General features: G+C 47.1%; 1 protein-coding gene across 5 annotated transcripts in view; it reads right to left on the bottom strand.

Annotated features, from left to right (window-relative positions):
* Window positions 1–25,570, bottom strand: part of Tenm4 (teneurin transmembrane protein 4) — a 761,032-nt gene that overhangs the window by 367,825 nt on the left and 367,637 nt on the right. For all 5 annotated transcript variants that reach the window (XM_036186680.1, XM_036186679.1, XM_036186681.1 and 2 more), the window contains exons 3-4: window positions 12,965–13,252; window positions 9,446–9,715 (exon numbers count right to left, since the gene is read on the bottom strand). In XM_036186680.1, the coding sequence (XP_036042573.1) occupies window positions 9,446–9,715; window positions 12,965–13,252 (558 nt within the window). The remainder of the gene's footprint in view (window positions 1–9,445; window positions 9,716–12,964; window positions 13,253–25,570) is intronic.

Genomic DNA, 25,570 nt, shown 5'->3' with positions numbered 1-25,570 from the left:
AGGCCAGGTGGGCCAGTGCATCATACAAGCTTTGAGCCTGTGAGCCAGCCTAACAGGCCCCCGAGCCAGAAACTCTGCCCAGATGTCTCAGACAGGAGGCCTTAGAAATAGTAGGCTAATAGATTTTGGTTAAACCCATTATGAAATGAATCATGGAATTTTTGAGCTAAGGGTTCTTTAAAATTAAGGGAATTAACATTTACAGGAGCCAGTTATGTGCTGAGCACTTTCTTTAAATCTTTTAATAATTATTTCTTATTAGTATATGTGTGTGTGTGTGTGATGTGAGTGCAAGCATGCATTCACACAGTACATGTGCCACCACACATGTGGAGGTCAGATGATGATTTGTAGGAATTGGTTCTCTCCTTCCACTGTGGGTTTGAGGGATCAACCTGGGGTGGTCAGGCTAATATGGCAACTACATTTACCTGCTGAGCCATCTCACTGGTCCTTTAAAACTTTGGGGAAAACTGAAATATATAACCATAGATATATTTTCCATGGTGACCTCATACACAGGCTTTGTGCAAAGTGTCCCTGAAACCAGTATCTTACAGAATCAACATCTATCTGGCTCTCTGCTATGTCTTCTCTCCTGAATCTCTCTAGTTTATTTATTATTTTACCAATGGTCTTAAGTCATAGAGCTTACATCACAATTGCTTATCAACCCCTGATTGAAAAACAGTGTCCTGCTCCCTTCATATGTAGGCTCATTTTATCTTTTCCATGTTCATCATGTCTTTAGGTAATAGGCTACAGATGGGGAACCTGAGGCTCACTCAACCTTAGTAATTTGAATAGAATTCCTCAGTTGCTATGTGTCCACGATTCTAAGTGTGAGCCCCACACCCATCCTCCTCCCATGCTACCCCACTGCTGACAGATGCTCAGAGAAGATAAGCAACTGGTCTAGGGTCACAATAGGGCTGGTGACAGCCTCATCTTGAAACCAGATTTGTCTCTGGATGCTCCACTGGGCACTGGCACTGCACTCCCCTCAGCAGGAGGCTCTATTCCTACCTCTTGTGGAAGTGAGTGAGCTGAAGTTCAAACAGGCTTAGGAACCAACTTGCCCTGGACAAGACAGAGCTTACCAGAGGAGGAAAATGCCTCTCGAATATCTTGGGAAAGAATTTGGTCATTGCATTACTTCCATGGGAATTGAAAGTCATGTTGGCACAAATTAAAAGCAAAATTCTTGTTTGCTGCACCTCTCTGCACACCCACTGGGTCTTAACAGAGTTTCAAGAAAGCAATCCATTTTCATTTAGCAAGGACTGAATCTCCCCATCTCCTTCTCCTTTCCCAATGCAGAAATAGGGCACAGCCTGATTAGCACTGCTAACCAAGCTTACAGGTGGGAGGGAAGGAGGGAGGGAGGGAGGAAGGGAAGGAGGGAGGCAGCACCAGTTCCAGCCAGGACTTTCTAAAGTCCCCTTACCCGGAACTCCCAAGGACAGCATTGTTAATGGCCTTCAAACCACAGCTGCCAGCTCACAGCAGAGGGAGTCCTGTAGAGGAGAGGTCCTGGTCATGCTGTCTGAGGCCGCTGAACAGAGGAAGGATTGGAACTGTGGCTAAAGGTGGGATTTTAGCAAAATAAGCCAGTAACAAATGTCTCACGGGGAAGAGAATGCAAGGGCAGGGTGTGAGGGAGGCGGCAGGATCAGAAAACAAGATGATCAGCAGCGGGATGGAAAGCTGGGATGAGAAGAACCTGGGGATGTGGTTCAAGATCAAAGCCACAAACCTGGAGAGAGAGGGAGCATAGGATGGGCCAGTGGCTTTGGATCCAGCATCTGTCCCAAAGTAGCTGTGTGATTAGAGGATCAGATAAATGTTCTCTTGCTCTAGAGTGCCTGGGCATCCATGCTGGTCACGGGACTGGGAGTAAGTGTGTGGGATAGTCCTGGATGCTAGCAAGATCTTGGGCAAGCAGGACAGAGAAGCTCAGCACAGAGGCCACCCTGGCTACTTATCAGTCTTGCATACACTGTCAGAACCCCGCATCTTTTCTTGCCTGAATTTTCACAATAGCATCACACTTTAATCTTTGCCTGCTTACTCTCAACACATTACCCAAAATGATCCCACTCACACACTGGTTAGACCTCAGTCAGAATCTTCAGAGGCCCTCCTAGTGACAACCTGCACACCCTCCACCCCAGGCCATCACTTTGGCCTCCTCGACTGATCTACGCACTGGCTCCTTTGTTGCTGTTCAAACAAGCCATTTACATTCTACACCCAGGTCCCTGCAGCTGTCCTTCCCTCCCCTGGCTTTTATGCAATGTCCTCACAACGCCAGCTCTCAACCATCAAGCTTCAAAGCCATGTCTCTCGGAAGCCTTCTCTGGCCTCCATATTTGGAAGTATAACTCCTTACTCTCACCCTGGGACCTGTTCGCGTAGCACTTAGTATCTCGAGCACCCTATACAGTTTAGTTTTTCAACTTGTCATCCTCAGTTCTCCCCATTATAGTTTCACCAGTTTTGATGGTTGATGGAATCCCTGTACTTAAAATCATCCCTAGAATATAGTAAGTGCTCAAGAAATAGTATAGCATCTGAAATACACATTATTGTAGTGGACTGTCATGAGATGTCCAGGCTTGCTGAGAGTGGACCGTGGTATCAAGAAGGTCATCCTTTGTCTCTGACTCAAGCATGTTGATATCAAGCATCCTCCAAAACTCTGTCCTAGGTCAGGCTACCCACTAGCTCTGGAACAAGGGCAGGGAAAAACAGCAAACACCGAAGGATATTAAAAACATTGTGTCCTTGAGAACAGTTAGAAGGCAAATCACTCCCAACAGACATCACTATTGTTTGTCCTCTAATATAAAAATGTGCATGGCTGTAATAAGAAGCCAGAAGCTTGCTGATGGAGAGACTCTCGGGTGGGAAATCCAGCATGACTGATTCTTCCCCAGTCGGTTTCTGTTGGATACTGTGAACCCCATTTGATGATGTTACCTATGTTTGCTCTCTCTCTCAATCAGGTTATTCGGTTGTCTCTGCTGGATGTTAAAAGCATCTGCTATGATGTTGTGTTATCTATCTGCTACTTGCTATTTGTTCTTTTACTTTGGCTTGCTACAAGCTTAATAAATTCACTCATTTGAAACTGAGAGTATGGCTACTGTGTTCTCCAGATGATTCGGAACAGTGCTGAACTCAGTTATATGTCTTCCCGACTCTATCCCCAGATTCACCTAAAAAAATATGCTCACATAAGTTTACTCAGCACAGCCTCTGGGGACACTCTTGCTGTTTACCCACACAGAAAGCCCTTCTTTCAATTTCTTTACCTGATAAATTCCTTCCCATCCTCAAAGCTTGAGGTCTAGCATCTCCTTCATGGAGTCTTCTTGGACGCTTTCTGATTGAACGTTTCTTTTAAACTTTTTTCTAGCTTGACACACTTTGAAAGTGACCTGGTGTGATTTTTATATCCTGATCATAATAGAGAGGTTATGAGTTCATTTGCTTTCCTAGAAGCTTCTAACATGGACAAGGAAATATATGTTCTAGATATATTATTTCCCAGACCTCATGCATTGAACACGTTTCTACAAAACAGCACACACCATGGAGTGGAGTGGTCACAACATCATGGTGATGGAATGCGACATATCTGGGTTTAAGTCTTGACTTTGTCCCCTTCAACATGCCACTGACCTCCAAATGTGTGCTGGCCTAGAACACGAAAAAGGGTCTCTTCTAACTCATTATTCCTTAATTCTCTGACTCATACTAGGTCCTTTCCAGTCCTGTTTAGAACTTGGGGGCTCATGGTGTGCTCAGGAGTTACATGGTTAACTGTCCAATGGGAGACAAACTCCCTGAAAACATGTTCAGGTGGGGCTGTCGCTGGCTCCCAAAGCAGGAGGGCACTCAGTGTGAGTGTTCAGTCTCTAGCCCAGCTGTCTGGCTCAACTCCCTGTCCTGGAAGATGCTGTCTCTTTGGACAGGAGGTTGAGTTGCAGTACTCTGAACATTTCAGACTTACTAACAGATTTATATCTAGATCTTGGAAAGAATGACTCTCAAGGATCTAGGTCTAGGGAGGGTGGAGAGCAAACCCAGCAGACTTGGTAAGGAGCTCTTTTTTCACATGCCCTGGAGATGCCCGACTTCTCTGTGGACTTGCTGCCTCATTAGCTTAACCCACAATTTCCACTTTGATGCCAGAGTATGTAATCATATAGGGGAAGGGCAACCTGACTTTCCTACACTTGCTTTTCTAAGTGAATTTTTAATTTGGCACTTGGGATGAAAGCAGAGAGGCCACCCAGGCCTCTTCACACCTCCAGGTCTGGCTCCTGCAGTGGTCTCTCCTGGGAACACCCCTCTCTGTTGCACAGTCAGATCTCAGCAGGCCCTCAGACCCAGGTTCAGAACATGAGTGAGGAGGACTCTCCTCTGCAACTTTAGGAATGTGAGTGGCTCATTCCTCTGGGCCCTTAAGCAAATAGCACATCGGATGCCTGAACTCAGGACTTACAGAGCAGGGACTTCCCAAGTGGTACACAGGCTAGCAACACCCCAAAGACAGCATAAAGTTTGATATTTTTAATCGTCTGTGTGCATGTGCATACATACTTATGTGGGTTTGGATGAGTCTCTGGGTATTCATGTGCATGTGGAGGTTAGAGGTCAACCGTGAGTTTGGTTCCTTAGGCATGGTCTACCATAATTATTACTATTTTTTTTTTGAGATAGGGTTTATCATTGGCCTAGAGCTTGCTAATTAGGCTATAATGGGTAGCCAGTGAAACCTGGGGACCCATCTGTCTCGATGACCCCAGCACCAGGATTACAAGGTTACCACTGCACCTGACCTTTGATTCTTTTTAAATGTTGGTTCTGATGATGGAAGTCAGGTTCTCAGGCTTATGTATTCTCCAGACTGGAACTCTGTAGCCAGTGACAATCTCTAGGATCCCCTTCCCCATATCTAATAACCACCAGTGTGTTGCTTTTAAAAGGGAGGCTCTGTGGCTCAGAGAGGTGAACCAACTTGTTCAAGGTCTCACAGCCAGGACTTGGTGCCATCGACTATGAGGTCAAGTCTCCTAAGGGCTCCAATCTTGGATGCCTCTGCTGTCATACAGAACCACAGGGGGCTAACTTCCCACCTCCCCCACTAATGCTCTGCTTTCTACATCCCAGAATAATGCCTGCCATGCCAGAGACACTCAGCAATCTCAAACAAATGTGACATGACTCCACAGAGTGATTTTTGCCCTCCTGCCTCAGCGTTGGGAATGGAGCCCCAGTCACACCCTCTCCCTTCTGAAAAACATTTATTGGATGCCTACTGGGTGTCTGTCATGCTGGATCCTCCTTGCTGCCTGCAGCTTGCTGCCTGCTCCAGGAGCGGGGACCTGAAGGTTATCCCTGTCTTGAGGAGGAAAGCTTGTGTTTATATCACCCGGTCAATTTTGTGTTTATTTCAAATGTTAAGCAATGACATAAAAGCTGCTGACATTAACTTTCAGGGACAGAAATTGGCTTTAATGGACCCTATAAAAGTTATTGCTGATGACAGTTGCACGCAGCAGCCCTATGACTTCATTGGAAGCTCCCACTACTGTCAATACTGTTGACCATTACTATAGACGGACGCAAGGCCAGGTGTGGAAGTGGAGTGCCCGTTTCTGGGGCTGGAGATCACGGGGCTTTCTGCATTGCTCTTTACATCTATCAGGAGGTCCCTTTGAAAACTTGGATGCACATGGCTGGTGGTCTCAAGTGAGAGATCCCAAACTTGTTATGACTCCAATGAATGCAAGTGAGGGGCCAGAGAGAGCTGCAGTCCAATCGAAGCTTTGCCACTGATAGTGACTGTTGTGGTACTTGGCTTTTGTTTGTGGAGTGTTTGTTTTCCCATCTGCCAGATGGGAATGTCACCGCAGTGTCATGAAGATTAGAGGCTATCACGTGTATGCACTGGGGCCCATGGTAGGTGCTGATTTCCTTTATTCCTGATTGATGATGTCATTGGGATGGGATGAATGACTAACAAGTCCAGTACACTGGTCCCTCCTCCTCTGATGAGATCCACGCTCTCCTCAGAAAAAAAAAAAAATGGAGAGAGCCAGGTCTAGAGGGGTGGATGGTGGAGTAGCAGAGGATGGGGTGGTGGGAAGTTGGATGAGAAGGGCAAGGTGAAGAGGAGAGCCTGGGAAGAGCAGACTCTCTTGACAGGACCTGTCCTCCGTTCAGCCAGGCAGACAGCACTGTGCTCTTCTTCTCTCTGAACCTCAGTTGCATCAGTTGAGCAAGAGTAATACAGACCTAATCAATGAATAGTAGCAAGCCATTCTAACGACAACTGTCATGATTCAGGCCAGAGCATAAAACAGCCATTAGCACAACTTCCCAATGGAGATGAGGCTCAAGAATACGGAAAGCTATAGGCTGTCGGCTCTGGGAGTCCAGGCCTGAAAGGGATGCAGAAGTCAGGGATCCTTTGTTGGACTTCCCTCCCACTCTGTTGCCTTTCCATTTCTTCTGAGTACAGCTGCCTTAGAGCTCTGTGGTCTGAGTGGAGACGGGAAGTGGGGGTGGGGGTGGGTGGGTGAGGGGGGTCATGCCTATGCTGGGGAAGCAGCATCCAACCTCCTGGCCCCACTGCCTGCTGATTCATCATGTGTGTCATTATCCCCTCAACAGAGACTTAATTCAGCTCTCAGGGATATACAGTAATGTAGGCGGTGTGTGTCTTACCCTGTCATGACTTTACAGAAAATGATCCTTTATCAGCATAGCAAAAAGCCATCAAAAGCACACACAATCCTAGTGTTTTGCTCCACAGAGAACTCAGAACAACTAAAGCTAATGGAGTTAAGATTTCGGATTGGTGAAAAGGCCCGAATTCTAATTCCATCTAGCACGTGAGCCAGACGGATTCGTTGGCCTCTGTGGCTACCGTTCCTTGTCTCTGTGTGAGGGTTGTAATAAAACTGACTTCAAAGGATTGAAGATGAGCTCCCGTGGCCAAAGTGCTCAGCTGTGTTCGCTCTGGCGCTGATAATCAAGAGCTGTGATTAACTCTCTGCATCCTTTCAGCCCATGGACCTTCCTCTTCATCATGCCAACATGAGACAGCCAGAATCCCTCGCTTACCAGTCCTGAACGCCATTCCACTCAGCTGGTATGAGAGGCAGCTATCAGAACACTGCCCCGTCCCAGATGAGCTGAGAAAAAAGGGTTCTCTGGTTGAAGACTATGATGTGGGCTATCTACAAATGCCGGCAATTTGTCCATCAGCGTGTGTGTTAATAGTTTAAAGGCACAGAGAAGTCCTGCACAAACGAAACTGGTTTAAGCTTGTTTAATCTAGTGTTTCCTCACTGTTGCAAAACACTTTCCCTCTCCTAATTTAAGAGCTCAGAAAATGAGAGATGCTAACGTCCTTCATCTCTAAAGGAGGAAAGTCAGGGCAAGAGAGAGGATGCAACTCAACCGATGCCACACTCCAGACCAGTGATGGAACAGAGACATCCTGTTCCCCAACTGGACCTTCTTTTCTCTGAGTGACCCTGCCATTAAAACGTGTTCTGTGGTTCCATGGGTTAGGGGGAAGACAGGGCTGATAGCTCAGCCAGGGCCTTGGTGGGAGATGAACGTATACAAGTTATCCACTGTGGAAGGGAAGACCCACAGGGGCTGAGGTCACTGGACCCTCCCTGGAGTCAGAGGAGAGTGACATTGTCAAGTTAGTACCCAGGCCCTGCCTCTTTCCGACTCCTAGGAAGGACTCCACTGGCCGAGATGGCAGAAGAGACATTTAGAATCCCTCTGCAGCTGGCTCTTTACAGGGATGAAATCCTCCACCTGGTTCTGACTATCATGGTCAGCTGCCTGATCTCTAATCTGTGCTTTGATCTTGTGCAGCTCAGCTGGAGCCTTCTTGTTAAAGACTAAAGGGGCTAAACCCTCATCCTGACCCAGATGCTGGCTGGGAATCCAGGTTCTTGCATTTAGAGCTGGTAGCCAGTAGGGGGCACTGGCATCTGGCTGGCTCTTCTAGTTCTGACCGTTTGTGACAACATACGGTTAGAGGAGTAAAAGCCCAGATTTCTGGCTGAGCATCTCAGAAACAAAAGCCTCCCCAGGTAGGGCTGTTCTAGGCTTTGCCAGTCTCTCCAAGGCCCCAGTGCTGGACCACAGTGTAGCCCTCCACAGGGCTGGCCTAGCAGGAAAAACCACACTGTGGCAGACTGGCTGATTCCCCAGCAGCTGGGCCACACATAGGACCAAGGTAGACTCTAAGTCCCTAGTGGCCCCACCAACAAGGAGAGGAAGATTCTGAAGCTGGGCTCCCATCCCTCTGACAGGAAAACATGTGTGAACTAGTTGTTTTTTTCTAAGATAATAGCACCCTTGGAGGATGGTGATGTGGAGGAACACAGAGCCTGGAGCCAGCTCCTCATGATAACATGCAGATGTGGATGGAGCAAGGCCTCTTTTTCACCTGAAAATTTATTTTTACTTTCTTGTGTCTGATTTTAATCAACAAATAGTGATTGCACACATTTACAGGTTATAGTGGGATGTTTTGATAGATGTATGCACACATTGTGGAATGAGCACATCAAGCAAACTATGAGTCCGCCATCTTACATTTTGAGGGAAGAGAGAACACTGGCAACCTATATGTTCAGTAATTTTGAAATGCATGCTATTGTAGGCTGAAGACCCTTAATCTTAAAAAAAGAAACTCTGAAGTCTAAAACTTTTGAACATTGTGTTTGAATAGGGAGCATTTCTAAATTTCAGATTTGGGAATTAGAAATGTTCAACAAGTAATGTCTATTCAACTAGACCTAGTTTGGGGAAACTATGATTCCCTGACTCCAAGCTTTTTGGTTACTGGACATTCTATGTATATGATCATGTAAACTTATTCCTCCTAAAGGAAACTTTGGAGCCTTTGGCCTATAGCTCCCCACACTCCAAAGGTCAAGCTGCTCCCATATGACAGTCATGGTCTGTAGACCTTCTTCTGAGCAACAAAAGGCAGCAGAATGAGACAGGGTCCCTGGAGATTGCCTAGGACTGGGGTGGGGGGACTGGATGCTAGAGAATCTAAGAGCAGAACTGGGTACTGTGGACTCCACAGGGAACCAGTTCTACAGGGGATGGTTTACCAGTACCCGCAACCCTTGCTCCCTTACCTTGTAAGCAATCACCCAGCACGTTAGCCCTGCCCTCATCTGGACTGAAAGTGTCATGACCCCTCTGACATATCACTGATGGCTGGGTATTTCATGTGACATTACAAAAGGCTCTGACTTTTGCCCACTGAGGGCAAAACAATTCTTCATCAGCTTCCCCAGAGCCCCTGTGATAGAGCAAGAAATCAATATTATAATTAAAACCACGGTCTGGCAATCCCCGTAACTAACAGGCCAGGTGAGGCACTCACCAGTCTCTGTGTTCTCATGTTCTGTGTCCGTGAGAGTGAGGTTGGAGTTGGCCCGGCTGGACAGGCAGGAGCTACGCCCTGACCGAGTACTCCGGCCCCACAGGCGCACTGGGTGTTCAGGGGACAGCACAGTGTCTGCTTCCAGGTCTGCATCAGAGCTGGCCCCCATGGAATAGCCACAGTGTGGGAGGCCAATGTCTGTCCGGTAGAGGGTCCCATGAGGGGGAGTCATCTCCCCGAGACCCAGCTCACGAAGGGTGAAATTTGTGCCTGGGAAGAGACAAGATAATTGCAGTGAGGGTGCTGGGTGAGTTTTCCAAACCAGAAGCTCCTTAACCCAGGATTCACTGCTGCACTTTAAACTGATTGTAAGGGCTCCACCCACCTCCTCTGACTGTAGGGCTCCTTCTGCCCCTTCTTCCCCAGCCAAGCGCTGTGCATCCAAGCTGATTCAAACTGCCGTCCTCCATGAAAGCTCCCTATTACCTACCTATACTCGTGCACAAAGCTCTTTCTCCCAGTCCCCTCTGGGAGACGCCTTGCCTCAGTGCCATTAGATGGTAGAGTTGTCTACCACTGGAGACTGCATGTCTTGTTCAGTTCTCAACTTCTGTGTCTCTAGCCAAAGCCACTATAGTGAGGGCGCTCACTTTAATATGTCTGCTAAATTACATTGAAGTTTCTGTCTTCTCTCTCAAATAGGACTTGCCAGCAAGTCCAGAACAGAGCAGAAACTTCTTGGATGAGCCTTTCTTATGTCTCTGGAACCAGGAGCTCTTTTCTGGCTAGGCCAGAGGAGCCTGGACTGGGAAAGCGTTCAGAGGCTGAACATAGCCATGATTTGAGGTTAAAGTCGTGAAACCCTTCCATACTAGTGTGTACATAATGTGCTCAGTACCTTAAGCCCCTAGTTCCCCCTATACTCTGCCCTACCTATTCCAGCCACTTCTCTCCCACCCCTTTTCCATTATCTCCCCTCGATCCGGCTGCCAGACAAATAGTTTCATGTCAGCAGGCCCTGTACCTCAGGGACCTCTGGGTTCTGCTCAGTGGCCAGGCAAATGTTCTGATTGGTTGGGAGTGGCGTGGGTCAGACCAGATGTACATACTCCGAATCTCGCCCTTGTGTGCCTTACTCCACTCTTCTCTCCATTTTTTCCTCCTTCTAAGAAAGAGCAAAGTGTGCATTGGAGCCCCAGTCCCCCTATGCCCTTTGCGGGTCTCGGCACACTCCAAGTCCTGGCTGCTGTATGCACTCCGGGCCTGTGCTGCTCTCCACCTAACCCATATCTGCGCTTTACTGGGCTACTCCTCTCAAGAGAGGCCACTCATGTTATAAAGAATAACTGTTATTCTAAGTGAAAACTCAAATTTATTTGCCATAAACAGCCTGAGCCACATTGATTTCCACGTGTCTTGCTTTACCTTCCCTTTTAAGCAGACAGAATTGGCATCAATACCAGTGAGCTGAGGCATCTTGAGACAGAAGGAATGCAGGGTAAAGGCCAACTCCTAGAGTTTGGGGATCCTGGTGAGCCAATGGGGCCCTGCGTGAGGTGGGAGATTTATTTCACCACATGGTCTGTCTTGTGACCTTCAACCTCTTTCTTGAGGAGCCCAGAACATGGATTGCCATGCTAACCTCCCTCAGCATCTAACTATAACCTTGGGCTGGTGGTCATCTGAGCGAGCTTCCTTCAGCTGGGGGATAGCCTGTGCCTTGGTCCTTCAAACAGTCTTTTAAGATCCCAGATGCAGTTAGCAAATGGCAGCGTACACGTTTGAGGATGCTTATTTGTTCTTCACAAGGACCCGGGAGGCTCCTTTCCCGAGCCTGGTGTGTTAGGCTTGCATCTGAGCTGCTGGCTCACTTGGTTGAGTCAAGCATAGGCTGGGCAGTGTTAGAGGAAAGCTTGGAGGTATTTTGTCCCTTCCCTTCACGGAGGCTCAGAGGTGACAGTGAGTAGTAGGTAGCATTTATAAAGCATCAGTTACACGCCAGGCTCCGGTGGCAAGGACATTGTTTACAGTCCCCACTAATCCTCACGAGCACCCTACCATTAGGTGCCATTATCCCTCTGCACAGGTGAGGAGGCCCAGGGCTGTAACAGCCTCAGAGCCAGAATTCAAATCCAGATCTGTCTGATGCCAAAGCTTGAGCTCTTAATCACGAGCCAGGGAAGAGCTGTGCAGCCGTCATTTTTCAAGCCTGAGAGGCAGCCTTGCGAGTGGGGTAGCTTTCATGTGGATCCAGGCCTGTGAGAGGGAGTGGAAATGAGGCTATAGGTGTGTGTGTGTGTGTGTGTGTGTGTGTGTGTGTGTGTGTGTGCGCGCGCGCGCTCGCATGCCTGCATGCTCCTCGTACTTGTTTGATCTTGGATACATGATTCAATTTGGGTTTGTTGTGAGGATTAAACAGCATTGTTAAAATATATCTAAATTACATAGCCTGCTGCATGGCTGATACTGTCTGTGGAGGGGAGAAACACAGGGCAGAATCCCAGGGGACTGCTGCTATTGTGAGGGAATATGGTCACCTACCAGGACTCACAGAGGCGTGGAGCAGAACAACAGGCACCCTGGAGGTACCACAGTAGGAAGTGATCATCCTTGCAGGATGCAGCAATGGTTCAGATGGGCTAGCCCACGGAAGGTGAGGTGTGGCGATGTGACGGAGTGGCAAGGGACAAAGAATACTAGGAAGATGAGGAGGAGAGACCGAGGAAGGTCTCCTACTACCAGGTTGAAGAGCCTAGAGTCAGTAGTACATGGAGTCATGCACAAGCCTCACTGTGGCTTGTGGAAGAGAACGGCCTGAATGGGCAACTCTGGCAGTGGCTGGTCATTGAGGTCAATCTTCCAGGACATCTAACAAGGTCCAGGACTGGGCAGCGGCAGAGGGAAAGGAGAAAAGAGGTTGGCTGAAAGGTATTCTGGGAAAGGGTGGTGAGACTTTGGTGAGGACTGTGTGGAAGAAGTGGGGGAAGGAGAGTCTGACACCAGGAGGTCTTCCAAATCGCTAAGTCTTCTGGTCTCACCACCTTGGCAGCCACTTTTCTCTCAAGGTCATGCAGCTAGATGAGGAAGATGCTAAGATATGCTTGTTGAATGAAGAAGTCCCCAAACTAAGCACTAGGAATTATTTAGTGCTTACCTCTGTTATCATTGCTTACAACTTAATGGTGCCGTTCCACTGAGGCCTCCTTTACCAGTCACTGCAATAGGGAGACTGTTCATGGCCATCTACACAAGGACAGGGTTAGCAGAAGAGCATGACTTCAGGCTGGTGCTGGAGCCCAGCCTCCAGCCACCTCTCCGAGCTAGGTGGCTGGGCCAGAACATGTCTGTTCTAGCAATGAACTACAGAGCAGGCCCTCAGCAGATCCAGGGGCCAAAACAGCAGGAACTTGGAATTTTCTAGAGTCACCTCCTCCCTGTCCAGCTTACCTACATTTTCATGCGGGCACGGCACACACCTGTATACATTTGGGCTGATTTCACACTTCATTGTGCTCTCACCTGTGCGGCAGAACTCCTCGGCCTCCTGTGGTACCATGTCCTTGACACGGCTGCCGTAGGCTAGGCGGGCATCTTGGTCATAGGCCTTCAGGGTCTCACTGGAGCTGTAGGACTTCTGTGGGGCCTTGCCCTCCTCGCTGTCTGCCGATGAGCTGGTGTAGCGGCGCTCAGCATCCCGGCGCCGGGTCAGCGAGCGGTAGGGCTTCCTCTCCTTCACGTCCATGGCCTCTGGCCCACGCTCTTCCACATCCACGAATTGGGCCCTTGCCGCACTCAGGGCTGAGCGTTCTGCAGTGGAGAAAACCAAAGAAATGCTGAGCCTCAGATCTGGGTTGGGAGAGGCAATGCCAGGGTCTGTCCTGGACCCAACACACTCTTGTAGCAAAGTGAGTCAAGAACCAGGCTGTTGAGGTGTGGGCAGGCTCCATCACTAATCTGCAGTCAGCAACATAGGGTACTGGCACTCAGTGCCTCTCATGAACAGTCCTTCCTCTTTCTGTTACTGTGCCTAACTGGGGATGTCCCGTCCTCTCCTCTAGGGCTGGAGATCAATGGGGCTACCAACAAAGACAGGAGGTTGCTGCTACCTAGTGATAGTTGGAGGCAGGAGCTGCATCCATGTTATTTCCATCATATCTCAGCCCAGAGAGGGACTAACCCTGAACTTGGGGGTTCTTTGGGAATCTGAGAAATGACTGACTATAGCCAGGCCAGTAAGTAAGTATTTCTTCAGTTATCTCATGAGATCACTGTAGATCTGCAGACATCATTACTGTCTCCAGTAACAATCTCCATATTGATTTAAGTAGTGGCTGACTTTGCATCCCCACCCGGAGTATATCAGGGTTTCCCGCTGTCCATGTCCTCACCAGCATCTGTTGTTATGTTTTCTCAGTGAGTTGCCATTCTGGCTACAGAAGGGCAGTGGCTTAATTGCTCTAGACCGATGGCCTGGGAGCTTTTAACTGAATGACATCTTCATTTCTCCTTCCAGAGTCTGTTTTTAGCTTTGGGTCACAGGGACAACCTCTCCCCACCCCTGAATGGGCCAGGAGTTCAGTCCAGAAAAGCAGTGTATCATTCAAACAATCAATGAGACAACTTGTCTCTCTTGAAGCCTACAACCTCCTGAGTTCTGTTCCATTTGTCACAACAACATGGATGTACAAAACATTTCCTTTTTCACTGTTTTGCTAGAGAAATAGCAGAGCAGGAACTCCATGATAAATGGGAGGCACCCAGGGGTCTTGGTGCCTGGTCAGACTTCACTAGTATGAGTGGGGCTTAGTGTCTGCCCATGATGCAGTTGGTGGGGAGGGATAGGGGGCACTTTGTGAAATTTTAAGATGAACTTGGAATTTGGATTTTGAAATAAAATATGTAATTTAAAGATGTAATCTTTTATTTTTTTTTTGTTTCAAAATATGTTGCAGGCCAAACCCAATGGTAGACCAGATTTGATTTGAAGACTAGCTGCTCTACTTGTGGTCATTGACATCTGCCTCAGATCTTCCTTCCTAAGACCTCAAAATCTCTTTCCAGGGTAGCTCTTAGCTCTGCTCCAGTGCAAGATCCTGTTCACTTTCTTAAAGACCCATTAAGTTCAACCCTGTATCTTAAGCTGGACACCACAATCACTTTGCAAGGATATGGTCTGGAGTAAGAACTGAATGTCTTTGGATGTATTATGGATCCTGAATGCTTACTATATAGACTCCCCCTGACATGTTTTTTCTGTACTGTTCAAAGCATCAACATTTGTGATTTCATTAGTGTTGCATAGAAGCCATGGAGCATACAGTGTGACTGTTCTCATGGATCCTGAACCAGTCAGTTTCCTACCAAGGCATATATCATGAGTCAGTAGTAGCAAAGTTGATATTGTACAACCAAAGTTGTACCTTGATGCAGTTAAGATGGAATGGATTTCTTGGGGTCTTAATTCTCAAAATGTCCTTGATAATTGGGCAGCAGTTTGACCTAGGACATACAAGAATCAATTCATATGACTAAGGCCCAAATCTAGGCTCTGAATTCTGCTAACTTTTAAAAAACATTTACTTATTTTTATTTTATGTATATAGAAGTTTTCCCTGAATGTATATATGTGTACCACATGTATGACTGGTGCCTGAAGAAGCTAGGAGATGGTATTGAATGCCCACATGGGGATTCCAGGAGTGTATTCTGCCATTTATCCAGCCCTTGCATTCTGCTGTCTTGATGCTCATCCTCCCAATTCTCACTGCCAAGACCATGTTCTGAGGGTCTGAGAAGCAATGGCACAGGAAAGACCTGAGATCCTTCATACCTTCTCTCCCAAGGTCTTTAAAATTTCTTGACTGTAATCTTTAGTTTAAAAACCATCTTGCCCAATGCATCCCATCTATACATTGGCAAGTGAGTATATTTATGGAGTATGTTACTGGGAGCAGAAAATCTATAAAAGTTGCTGCATGGCAGCTAATGCTTACCCATAGAGCCCATGTTAATCTAATAGTTTTTAAAAAGATTTATTTTTATGGTGTGTGTGTGTGTGTGTGTGTGTGTGTGTGTGTGTGTGTGTGTGTGGTTGTGGAGGCCAGGAGATGGTGTCTAATTTTTCCCAGGACTGGAGTTAGAGGCAGTTCTGAGCTACCTGACATGGATTGTGTGAAAAAAAAAAGAAACAAGCACTTTAAACTGCAGAGCCATCTCTCCAGCCTACCAATCTTTAATTTTTAAAGAAAGGCTGATTATAAGTCTTTAAATTGGTATTATGACCCAATAATGGCTTTTGACCCACAGTACTGTTCTAGTTTAATTTGGGTGAGGATTTATAGCAACTGCAGCAACTGTCCCTTGTGGCTTTTCCAGCCCCAGAGTGATAGAAATGTTGCTGATGTGAACACGCACATGATAAGGGTTAGCCATCATGAACAAGCATCACTAACACATCTCCTATTCATACCAAATTAGCACCAGCAGTAGCAAATGTATTTGTAGTGGAAGCCAATATTTGCTGGGTGCTTAATTTACCTGCTGTCTTAAGTGATAATGTCAGATCACTTTGCCAATCCTGCTATGGAGGTCGTAGGACTATCTGTAGATTTCAGTCTAGAAGGGTGACTCTCCTGCCCAAGGTCACACAGCTCTGCTAGAGCCAGGGTTATGATCCAGAGAAGTGAATTTGGCACACGGTTTGGTGGATGGTTTTTACCCTCCTGGGCTGTGCTAGATGAATTTCCAAAGCCCAGGTCATGCCATTGATCTGCTCGTGTGCACTTTGCATCCCTGCCTAGCTGAGAGGACCAATTCTAGCTTCTTGACAAAATGAACTTATAGATTGGGACTATGTCATTACATCCCCAGAACCGCTTTCATGTCCTTGTGCAGTGTGCATCCCCACCTTGCTGGGCATGTTCCTTCCCTGTACATGCAGATAACCAGCTACTGCTTTTGAGTCTACATCTCCTCCTGAAGAGCCTGGCATCCATGAGGCTTGCAGAGGTTCACTGCATAAATAAGCAAAGAGAGAACTGTTTGGCCCTTACTTCATTCCTGTGACCCTTACAAGCTTTTGGGGGTTTGCTTTGGTTGAATATGTAACAACTAAAACTAGTTGAATATAAAAACATATAAAAACTAAATGAGAGGCACTGCTTATACGTGTCCTTTTAAATGTAGGAGTCAGTCTGTATTGAAAGTCTGTGTCCCTGCACTGCCCAGCTGGGTAGCTTTAGGCAAGACACTTAACCTGTCTATGCTTCAGTTTCCTTCCTGGCAAAGCCTCTTTTGGCTGTTATGGGGATGAAATGTGTCAATACATGCCCCCGGCACACAATTAATGCTCGAGATGTGTTAACTATTAACTTCAGAAACACTGCTTTAAAAGGCGTAATTGAGAAGGCTTCAACTAGATGTCAGCTAGAATTGAAACGGGGACACCTCCCAGAAACATGCTACAAAGGCTGCTAAACTCGTGAGTGATAATACTCCCCACCAGTGTCTCTTCTGGGTAAGCACAACAGCTTCAGGAGGAACACAGTAGCCACATGGAAGTTCCTGAGAATAGGGTATCAACCCAGATGTCTCCCAGCAGAGCAGAGGCAGGGAGAGAGCGCCTGCCTTTCTCTCTTAACACAGCAATTCAGTAAATATTTAAGTTTCTGAACAGATAGGAGGTCAGGCAGAGTTCACACTTAAATTGTCATTTAGCGGAAGGAGAGGAGGTTCGGTAAAAGAGGGACAAGATGGGAAAGCGCTCTGTGGAAGTAGGCAGTGACCTAGGGCTCCTGACAGAAGGATAGGGAGATTGCTCCAGGGGCTGTTCCTGTGCCTGGCCCTGTGATCATAGGTGGAGGATGACAAGCAGGAGGAAACACATCGCTTCCATACACCTGCTGTTTTTCTTACCCATGGCTATGACCTGAATGTGCTTTGCATCCCTTCCCACCCCCTCCATACCCCTCCTTCACACCACTGCTGTGTTGATGGTATTTGGGAAATAATTAGATTTGGAGGCGGTCATGAGGTTGGAAGTCTCCAGATGAGATCAGTGGTTTATAAGGAAAGGGAAGAGAGAGGCGTAAGCAAGTTCCTCTCCCATGTTCTGTTCTGCTACCTGCTACCCTCCATCACATAGTCACAAATCAAGAAGATGCTCATGTGATGCTTCCTTATATGGCATTTCTTGGGTTTCAGAACTGAAAAACAAGTAGCAGTCCCCTCCTCTATAGCAACTGTCAATGACTAAGAAACCCACCAACCTCTGAGTTCTCCACTGCCCACAAAATGGAAGAGTGAAATGTATTCCAGGCCTTTCTAGCCCTGGTCCTCAAAACACTCTTTCTGCATCCTCTTACTGCCCTAGAACAACTCATTGCCCCAGTTTCTTTCCCCTGACTTGAGTCTCTATTTCAGCTCCCGTGCTGAATAGTTGTTTTTTGGTTGTTGTTGTTTTATTTTGTTTTGTCTTTTTTATCAGTCTGATACAAACTAAGGATCTAAGGTCAACTGAGAAGGGGGAACCTTAACTGAGAAAATGAACCCATGAGATTAGTTGGTAGGCAACCATTTTCTTGATTAATGATTGATGGGGGAGGGCCCAGCACACCAGAAGTAGTGCCACCCCTGGGTAGGTGATGCCAGGTTTTGTAAGAAAGCAAACTGAGCAAAGCCAGTAAGAAGCACCCCTCCAGGTCCTCTGTTTCAGTTCCTGCCTCCAGTTTCTTACCTTGAGTTCCTGCCATGACTGTCCTTCATGATGGGTTATAAACTTAAGACAAAACAAACCCTTTCCTCCCCAAGTTACTTTTGATCATGGAGTTTATCACAGCAACAGAAGGCAAGATAAGACAATCTATAGAGCTGCTTGCTGTTACTCAAATCCCCAGTGCCCTGACCTGTTGCTGAGCATTCACTGTTGTGTTCACCGGCAGGAGGGGCAGAAGGAGATGAGCTGGAGTGTGGCTGTTGAGAGGTCTATGCATGTTTCCCTTGCTCTATTTTTTTCTCTGTAGGTATCTGCCCACACCGTTTCCCTCCAATTGGCCTCTCTACCTCAGTCACAGGATCTTCTCCTCTGCAGTTCAAGGATGGCCCCTCCCTGTTATTTGAGATCCTGGGCATCTCCCCTTGACTGGTTCCCTGAGTCTGCCACCTTCATCAATGTCCTGTAGGGTGAATCTGTTTCCTGTAAGGCTCTTGGCACATGATATGGCTTCACCTCTTACTGGCTGGTTAACTGTCAGCCATCACTATACCATGATTCTTCCTTTAATCATGACAGTGGCTGCCATGTACTCATGATTTGTATTACTTTGAATTCTCCAAAGGAAACATGAACAAATGTCTATTTACACCTGGTAGAGCATCAATGATAAACCCAAGAAATGATTTCACTCAAATCTACCTTGGCCAATGAGTTTAACTGGGTTACTGTCAGGAACAAGAACTTTTGAGGGGCTGGCTACACTATGGAAGAAAGTCTTTCCTAGCAACTATTGGCCTGCTTGTATATCCTTTGAGAGGGGCAGGGATTGCTATGACTAGTGTGTGTCTCCTGAGTCCCTGCTGTCCTCAACATAAATGGCTCCTGTCTTGTGAGAGTCTCTTTCAGGTAATCATGGCTTCTCTGATTTCAAGAGGCAACAGCAATGTCATGCCCAGAGTACAGAGTTCCAGAACAATTTGCAGTTGGCTGGCACAGGCTAGTGTTCTCGCTGTCTCCATCTCTGTGTATTGGTTTAACTTTATAGAAGAAGCAGGGATTTAGAGGAATTAAATAACCAGCTTGAAATGACAGGAAGGTCATCACTAACTTCCCATTTCTTTTATCAGGGCAGGGTGAGCTCAGGCCAGCTCCCAGTTGTATGGCCCTGAGGAGTTCCCTCAAGCCAAGACACTAGATGGCTAGATGCTTTGCCAACTGCAAAGCTCTACACTGGTATAAGGGATTAAGAAATTTTGATTAATGCTATAGTTGTTATTGTCCTCCTCATTGTCATCTTTTTTTAAAATTTCTAAGCAAAATATTCTCAAGAATGCAAACCATGAACTAATTTAAGTAGATGGGGATGTTTAAGGGTACTCTGGTGAAAAAAATGAATGCATGCCCAAGGAATAAATAGTAGACCAGGCTGTAGTCCTCTAGCTAGATGAGACAGCTGCCACTGTGGCTCCAGCTGAAGTTGGCAGTCTCTGTGAGAATGCTGATGTTGACCACACCTAGGAGCCAAGCAAGGCCTGGGCACGGGCTCTGCTGCCAGCCCCTCCTACGCACAGCTCTTTGAGATTAGCTGTAACTAAGCACCACAAAGATGCAGTGAGAACAAGTCCTTTCTGAGAGAGCTGCAGGCCAGTCACTGTGCTGGTGTCTCCAGAGATGACCATGACACAAGCCCTGAAAGTGACATCTTCCTGCCTGGCTAGATTGTCAGCAGAAGGCCTGTCAGTGGGAAGTGCTTTGATAAATTAGGAACTGCAGATTCCTACATTTCTTGTTAGCCTCTGGCATGGGTATCATATTTGGTTTATCAGTGGTCAGAGAAAGTCCTGGGACAGGAGTGCAAAAGAAATGTATTGAGCGCAGAGCACAGCCTTCCCACACCGCCTCATGTTTCACATCACAGAAATCAGGCTAAAGGTTGCTGATACAGTTTACACGGCGGGTAAAGTACAAGGCTGGGACTTGAACCCAGGACTCTCTGATTCTAAAGTCAGCATTTGGTATTCATTAATGTGTGTGTTTGTGGTAGATATGCACATATGTGTGTGCTGCACCTGCCTGTGGAAGCCAAAGGAGGACATGGGCTCTGCTGGCTGATTGCTCTTCATCTTATGCCTTTGAGACAGGGTCTCTCACTGAGCCAGGAGGGAGACTGGGGACCATCAAGCTCCGGAGAGCCTCATAGCACTGGGTAAGTTACAGGCTGTTTTGCGGCCATTCCTTCCTTTTTATATGTGTGCTAGGGATTTAAACTCGGGTCCTTCATTTCTTTGAAGCAAGCACTCACACCACATTTGGGTATTCTTACTTTGGTTTGGTGTGGTTTTCCTTTATACTGAGCTAGTCTTGAAAGAGTTGGAAGGTTTGAGCAGGTGTGTGAGATGCGGTGACCAGCCAGGGGTGAAGGTAGGGATCAGAATAGCATTTCAGAAAGGGGAAAAGCAACAAAGACATACATAAGGGAGCTGCAGTCAGAGTTCAGTGGCAGAGTTCTCGCTTTGCTTGTGCAAGGTTATAGGTCAAATTACCAGTGTTGGAAACATGAAGCTAAGAGATGCTATGCATGCAATCAGTTTATGGTGAGCACAGCGGCACACATCTGCAGCACAGCATCTGGAAGGTGGAAGCAAGAAGATCAGGAGCTCAAAGTCAGCCAGCCTTGGCTACACAGAGAATTTAAACACAATCTTGGCTACATGATATCCTGCCTGAAAGAAACCAACCAACCAACCAAACAAACAAAAACAAACAAAAACCCTGTTCTCTTAATGCCTTCTCGTGTCCTGGTTACTGTGTGCATATTATTCCCAGTTCCCATGGCAACAGTGCAAGCTAGGTGTTATTCTCTTATTTTATATTTTCTCTTATTCTTGTTTTAGCAATGAGAGAACAAAAGCTCAAGGGGGTAAAGCGAATTACTCTAAATCACATGGTTCTCTCATGTCTGACTCTATATTTGAAACAGAATAACTGTTTAAAAGCCAAGAAAAGCATTGAACACCTAGTGCCACAGGCTGAGTCACTGGGTAAGGAATTGCTAAATCCCTTTCTTGTTTCGGTACTGCAGGGGCACAAGCTGGCATCACGGGAGTCTCCCGCTGCCTCCTCCCTTATGGTATCTTCCCTCCTCTCCAAACGCCGAAGCCTTGTCTTACTGTTCAAGTTTTCTTTGAATTATCAGATGTGGAGACCCGTGCTGAGTGCTTTCTTAGCATGTGACTCCCAGGAGCAGGCAATTCAGACAGGACAAAAGACAGAGAAGAGTGTCACAGAGCCACTGGGCTGGGCTGACATAGGTCAGCATTAGAGAGAAGATCAGGGTCCTTCCCTAGAGACTGGTGATGTCTAAGCCAAGGCCAAAGAGGGCTGGGTAAAAGGTGAGCAGGATCCAGGGTTTTGAAGTAAGGAGAGAAAACAGCATAGATCTGTGACTTCCAAACTGCTCTGATAAACTGAAAATGTACTGAGGCTACAGTCCAAGACCCACATACATTATGAATGTCTCATGTGTGTGTGCCATTGCGTGCATGTGTGGAGGGCAGAGGTGTGTATGGTTTGTTCTCCTCTGCTACTCTCCACTTCACATGTTGAGACAGGCTCTCTTCCTGACCCAAGAGCTCACCATTTCAGCTGGCTAGATAACAAGGCCCTGGATCCTCTAGTCCCCACCTATCTAGCACCAGGGTTACACGTGCTGGGGACCTGAACTCAGGTATTCATGCTAAGACAGTAAGCATTTTACCATGGAGTCACCTGCCTAGTCCCACAAAACACATTTCTAACTAAACCAAAAAACGTCATGAAACCATGCTCAGTCTTACAGCAAGGGTGGAATTTGGTATTTTCAAGTCGATGCTACTTACATAGAATTATAATGGGTTGCCAACTGGTATTAGAATTCACAATTGTAGGTCACAGCATGGATGAATGACCTTGAGCAGAAAGAAGCCAGGTTATTCCTGGAGTTCAGACTGTGGGGAGGGAAGAAGTGGGAGATAAAGCTTGCAGGGTGGAGCGAGCCTTCTGAGAGAAGAAATACATTCCCATAGTGTCAGTGGCCAGTGAGAAGTGCAAGGCATGTGGCAGAGAATGCTGACCAAAGGCCTAGTGAAGTTCTCAGGGAAGGTACCTTCAACTGAGTTCAGAGACCCTGAAGCCTGCGGCAGCAGGGTAGGGTTGAAACTATCCAGGAGAACGACCTGGGTGTGGGGCTGGTGCAGAAAGAGAGGTCTCAGAAACAAAGCTTCCATGGCTGTGGAGAAACCCACATCTGGACCTTTCACATGGCCTCCAGTTGTATTTACATAGAGGCCGGCCACAGAACATCTGTGAGGGAGATATCCATAGACAAGCAAGCTCTGGGCTGCCAATACATCTTTCTCCCCACAGCCACAGGGAAAAGGGCTGTTATCACCTGCTTACCCAAAACCAGCCAGGAAATTGACTGAATTCCTGCCGGGCTAAAGTTTTATCAATTTTGCTTAACATAAGCAGAGGGTGGTATTTTTAGTTCTCTGTGTGTCAGAAAGGCCCCTAAACATTTTGGAGCCAACATGTGTTCTCCAGAATGAAAGTCCCGGGGAGCATAAAAGAATAAATTTTATTTTCTGTAGTCCTTCAGAGTTTGCTCTTAGCCTCCTGTGTTTTCATCTGGAGTAGGAAAGGCATGGCCCTTGTGCTGGTGCCAGATTCTGTGCTGGACTCCGCAAACCAGAAGGGGAGGTGTCCTTTCCCCCATGTTAGGGATTTGGGAAAGGCTTACAGTGTCAAAGGGATACAAGTTCGCGACACCAGGATGGACCCTGGAACTCTGAGTTCCACACTTATGCTCACTGTTACACCCAGAATACATTTCCACAGCCCTGTCACCATGGGGGAAGCTCTCACCATTTAAACAGGGTTAAGAGTGAAGCCCAAGAGCAAGGTGTTCATGTCTGCTCCCTCACTGGAGCCACACCATGCCCTGTCCACAGTTTACAGATGGGAATGTAGGACCAGACAGCTTAAACACTTGGCCTAGGGAACACTCTAGGAAGAGGGGATAAGCAGGAGTCACACCTCAACTGCCCTACCCCAAGGCTCAAACTTTGAACCAACCTATACTGCTTTCCACCTGGCCGTACCTATTCTGATTTGTACCAATGTTTTATCACTTCATTTTTTTAAGAGTGTTAGTTCTTTTGGTGACCCACCTGGCCTTTGGTTTGGGCTAGGCAAAAGGATTTCACAGCAGTTTCTTGGTAGCCTGGAACTGAACAACACTCTGGGCCAGGAAGAGGGCTTTCCAGGGAGTGAGCTGGATGGAGTGTGGCCCTGTGCCCAGCCTGGCTGTGGGGACATCTCTAATCAGTGGCTGGCAGGCAGATGACAGATGGTGCCACTGTTTGAGGGAGCCATCTTGCCTTCTGCTGGAGGTTTGTCAGAGGCCAGGTATCAAAGGGCAGAGACTCTGATCCTGAGCCAGAGGGCTCCTCTTTAAAGAGCCGGGCATGCCCAGGACCAAGGGACACAGCAGGACCTCAGTCAGCAGGAGGCTTGGTGATGGTTGTACTGTCTACAATCCGTTCTGTCCAGTTTTTGCTCCCAAAGCCAAAGTGTCTCTTTGGCTGTCTGTCACCTCAGAGTTCAGACAGAAGGTAACACTCACATTGTGTTCTTGATGTCTCTTGGTCTCATTTCTACTAAGTTATCGTCATGTGAGCTCAACCCTAGAGACTTGGCTGTCTCTTGGGACAGCTCTGCCTGCCAGCTTTTACTTCCTGTTATGGAGTCAAAATCCGCCTCCTTCCGGCTTCCTTCCTTCTGTAGGCCACAGCTCTGTCCCCTGGGACTCTTAGAAATCTGTCTAGTGTTTTACGTCTCAGAATAATCCTTCCAGACTGAAGAGAGGGCCAGTCTGCATTCTTGAGTTCTCTGTCAGAGGGAACATGTCTCCAACAGTCTTTAATTCCTTGCCTTCTTGATAATTTCCTCCCCATCCCAGATTTGTCTGCCTTGGTACCCTCATCTTCCTCTAATCAGGCCCTTATAAAATCTGGGGTGTGGATGGAAGAGCTGGATCAGATTTGGTCTCCAAGGAGACACAAAGCTGTCAGAAGGTCAAACACATCGACCCTTGGGTCCAGCACCACAAAGGACCAATTGACACAGATGACCTAGGTGCAGAGATGGGCCAGCATCTCTAGACCTCTGCTGTCTAGGGGGATGATCTCTGAACTGAGCTACCAGGCTGAGTCTGGAGTTACCCCGCTGAACAGAGAGGAAGATGCTCTGTCCCCTGGCTGTCCCATGCTGCTGGAGCTTCGTAGATTGATGTCCTCTCGACTTCTCTTTCCCCAGCATTCCGCTCCATCTTCCTCCAGGAAGCTGGCGCTCAATGCCAGATACACCCAGGAAGGAGTTGTCTTCCCGGACTCCAGTGTCTTCATGAACAGTACCTGGGGGCATTGTCTACCTCATTCAAAGTTCAGCTCACTGACTAGTAAATCTGTTCTTTCTCCCAAGAAGCTCCTGTGGGAGTTGAGGCTGCAATTCAGGTTTTTTTTTTGGGGGGGGGGGGTGCTAACTATGCAAAAAAGTTTTGTTTTTTCCTTTCAGTGGGTTTGGTCTAGACCTGCATTATGAAATACTCAGGGTAGAGCAGCGATGCTGGTTGATTGAACATGCCCTACTGTGGCCAAGTTTTAGTCTGCAACTACGTGGAGCTCCCACTAGGCCTCCTCTTCAACAGATGGGGAGGGGGAGTCTGAGTGGGGAGCCAGGCTCTGAGTGGCAGGCAGCAGTTCAAGGCTTCTGGAAATGGCAAGACTTTCAATGAAGTGCTCAGGCCGATGCTCAATGGCTATAAGGTTATGGGCTCAGAGCCTTCAGGGACTGACCCAGGATCAGGGTGCGGCAGGGCAGGAACTTGACATTTTTAAAAAATATGTTTTTAATTAATTATTTGAGACTATCATACAATGTATTTTAATTACCTTCCTCTCTCTTCAAATGCATTCTTAGGGAGTGTCAAGTTATTATCTGTATTTCTTAACCACTTTTTCATAGTTTATTTCTGTGCCTGTCCTCAGATTCAGGTAAATTATATAAATTCTTTTAATTGCTTCAAATCCACAGTTTAGATCAGTTGATCTTTTAATTGTCTACTATGTTTATCTATTTAATTATTGTGTGAGTGGCTGGGTGGGTCACAGTGCATCCTTGAAGGTCAGAGGGCAACTTCCAGGGGTTGGCTCTATTCCATCATGTGAAGCCCCAGGACAGAACTCAGGTTGCCAGCCTTGTAGGTAAATGACTATACCTGCTGAGCCATCTTGATGGCCTAGTATTTTAAAAGTTTATGATTTTTAAAAAAATATCCTAGTTTTCTGATTGGTCATCTCCATAGCCACCCATTC

This window comes from Onychomys torridus, chromosome 1 (genome assembly GCF_903995425.1).
Source record: "Onychomys torridus chromosome 1, mOncTor1.1, whole genome shotgun sequence".
Taxonomy (NCBI): Eukaryota; Metazoa; Chordata; class Mammalia; order Rodentia; family Cricetidae; genus Onychomys; species Onychomys torridus.
Note: the sequence above shows the minus strand (reverse complement) of the source record. Positions and strands in the feature narration are given on the sequence as shown.